Source organism: Crassostrea angulata, chromosome 9 (assembly GCF_025612915.1).
Source record: "Crassostrea angulata isolate pt1a10 chromosome 9, ASM2561291v2, whole genome shotgun sequence".
Taxonomy (NCBI): domain Eukaryota; kingdom Metazoa; phylum Mollusca; class Bivalvia; order Ostreida; family Ostreidae; genus Magallana; species Magallana angulata.
The window spans coordinates 35,335,102-35,337,768 of NC_069119.1; the positions used below are offsets into that span (position 1 = coordinate 35,335,102).

The 2,667-nt window shown below is 34.6% G+C and overlaps 1 protein-coding gene across 1 annotated transcript; it reads left to right on the forward strand.

Moving 5' to 3' along the window:
* Window positions 1–238: 238 nt before the first annotated feature.
* LOC128162306 (uncharacterized) lies at window positions 239–1,984 on the forward strand. The gene is made up of 2 exons (XM_052825458.1): window positions 239–352; window positions 437–1,984. The coding sequence occupies exons 1-2, from the start codon at window positions 239–241 to the stop codon at window positions 1,982–1,984; spliced, it is 1,662 nt and encodes a 553-aa protein (XP_052681418.1).
* Window positions 1,985–2,667: the final 683 nt, after the last annotated feature.

A 2,667-nucleotide genomic window follows, 5' to 3' on the forward strand; every position in this document is an offset into this window, starting at 1 on the left:
GAGTTCTTTTACATGGATACAAAGCTTAATATGGGACTTCTGTTTTGACTGTGCGCTCGAAAGACCAGTTCCTGTACATATCAACCAATGTTATGATTCCAGAGACTTAGAGGCGTGCAATTTGCTTCCCATGGTCACAAACCACCCACTAGTATCGCCTTACAAAAATATTTACTGTGCATCTTGTGCTTTGAATTGTTCTTACTGTTTTGGTAGAATAACACAGCCACAGCCCGAAATGTGCAAAGTACCGAAAGGAGAGGGCTACAGTAAAATAGAAGAAAACTACAGGGACTTGTTTCTCCCAACAGTTTTCCAATTAAATCAACGTATTAAAGGACCGTTAACAGAGGTATCATCTGTTTTGTTCTCTTACATCTTAAAAAAATCACTATATGATAGTCATTATATTCATAAAAATATTGTTTTGTTTCAGTCCTTAAGCTATGGATGTTATCCGGGAAGGGTCTTAATTGACGACAATTGTGAACTTCTCCTTCCTGTTGCAGAGAACCTTAAATATGTATTGACCTTTTTGGTTGATGCCAAAGTGATCTCAGAAGATCACCCGGCTACATGGAGATTGGCTTTACGGGACGCGGCAAAATCACAAATGCAAGCTTATTTCGGAAAAGACATCATTTCATTTTTCTTCCTTCCAATTGATTTGTTAGAAGACCAAAGCACGTATTTTTCATGTTACTTGCATATGGAAGTAATCTATGTTCATGCATATGTTCGCAATGTAGTTGAGAACAATTTTACAAAAATTTCAGAGTCTCTACACTTTTCTGGTATTATTTTTAATCATACTAGTTATGAGATAAAAGGGATCAAATTGGTAACAACTAAACATGCTATAGAAAGGGCCTTAAATGTAAAAGAAAATTTGTTTTTGGATGAACACAATCGGTTTTTGGAACACGCACGAATAAATTATGAAAGTACAATTGCAGCAATAAACACGATTCACGTCTCCAGCCTTCTCTTTTGTCGTCACCAAATACTATCTGATAATTTTGGCAAATATTTTGTTTTCAACACATTTCAGATTACTCATATTTCATCAGAATTATCATATGGTATTGGCGAGTTCGTTTTGCATTTCAATGGTAGGGTAGGGGTTTGTGAAGGTAAACCTTTTTTAAACCTTTTAAGTCAACACCTTAAACTGATGACTATAGTGTTTAATTATTGTAGTATGTTTTTTCTATTCTTTCTTTTCTTGACCTACATGGTATTTCGAACATTGCAAACCTTACCTGGTCTTATTCTGATGAATGTCGTGATATCTTTGTTTTTTACACAACTTGTCTTTACCATTTCAAATCTTCTGGAAGTTCGAACATCAGCTTGCATAATCTTCGGAGTTCTTCTTCATTACTTTTGGCTAACCCTTTCTTGCAGTCAGTTCACCTGCTGTTTACATATGTGTCGAGTTTTTGGGCTATTCAGTACATCGCAACTAGGATTTTCCATGAAAACATTCTATAATTATGTTGTTTTTACTCATTCAGTCCCAGTGTTACTTGTAGGATTGTCGATTGTGACAAACATTTACAGAAACAACAATATTGGTTACGGAATGACCGTTTGTTTCGTGGAAGATACTTATTCAAATCTGCTAACATTTATAATTCCTGTTGCGACTTCTTGCCTGGTAAACATCGTTCTATATGTTTCTACTGTTTGTACAATTATTTGTCGAAAACATATTCAAAAGTCTAAAGAGGACACATCCTATATCATAATTTCTCTGAAGCTGTTCTCAGTTACAGGAGGTGTTTTTGTTTTCACAATTATTGACGCCTTCCTACATCTATCGGTTTTTTCCTTCATTACATCCATGATAACTTCCTTGCAAGGAGTCTTTATTTTCATTAGTTTCTTCACATCCCATCATGTTCTCTCTTTATTTAAAAAACAATGGAAAAGAAATAATACGAATTCTTCTTTGAAGCCAAATAGCTCTACTGCGAACTAATTGTATGTTACAAGTATTGATTATAACAATCACAATCAGGTACTCTTAACGGCGCTGTATTAAAAAAAACCCGGCTGGGTATAACCTACAATTCTATTAAACATGATCGTGTGTGACGTAGAAGAGTCAAGCCATTTTCTCAGGTGTGCGGTTGTGTTGCAGGTGGGGCGCACGGTTTATCTACTAGCATGCCTATGTACATAGCTGCTTGACTTACTTCATAACACCGGCACGGAAAACAGACCGTAGTGAATAATATACAGTGCATTCGATATGTATTCTTGTTATTTTTGTATATAAAGTTAAACTTTAACCTTATTCTAAATTTAGCTAGGCTAGCATTCACAAACCTTTCCTGTGTTGTTCACTCCGGTGTGACAGTGGAGAGAAAGTTTAGATAAACCATTCTTATTTATATCGATAACTTTAAACGTCTTTGTATTTGTATTTTTCGTCTCCTTTTAAACGTATTTTTCTACTGTGGATACATTTTTTGGTATAATGAATTAAATGTGTTAAGCTGACGTAGGTTTCCAAAAATGGAAGCCATATTGGTTTAAACTTTGTTTACATGTTACCATGCATATGTATTTTATTAAATATAGACAGCTATCAGATATTATATACTATAGTAATATAATAATGTTGCCTGTGGTTGTTGCCTACATTGATTTATATACTGT

Excerpts from the sequence above, each read along its gene's own strand:
- LOC128162306 (XM_052825458.1), top strand. The coding sequence starts at position 239 with ATGTGCAAAGTACCGAAAGGAGAGGGCTACAGTAAAATAGAAGAAAAC. Across the intron at positions 353-436 it reads TTAAAGGACCGTTAACAGAG|TCCTTAAGCTATGGATGTTA; the intron begins GTATCATCTGTT and ends GTTTTGTTTCAG.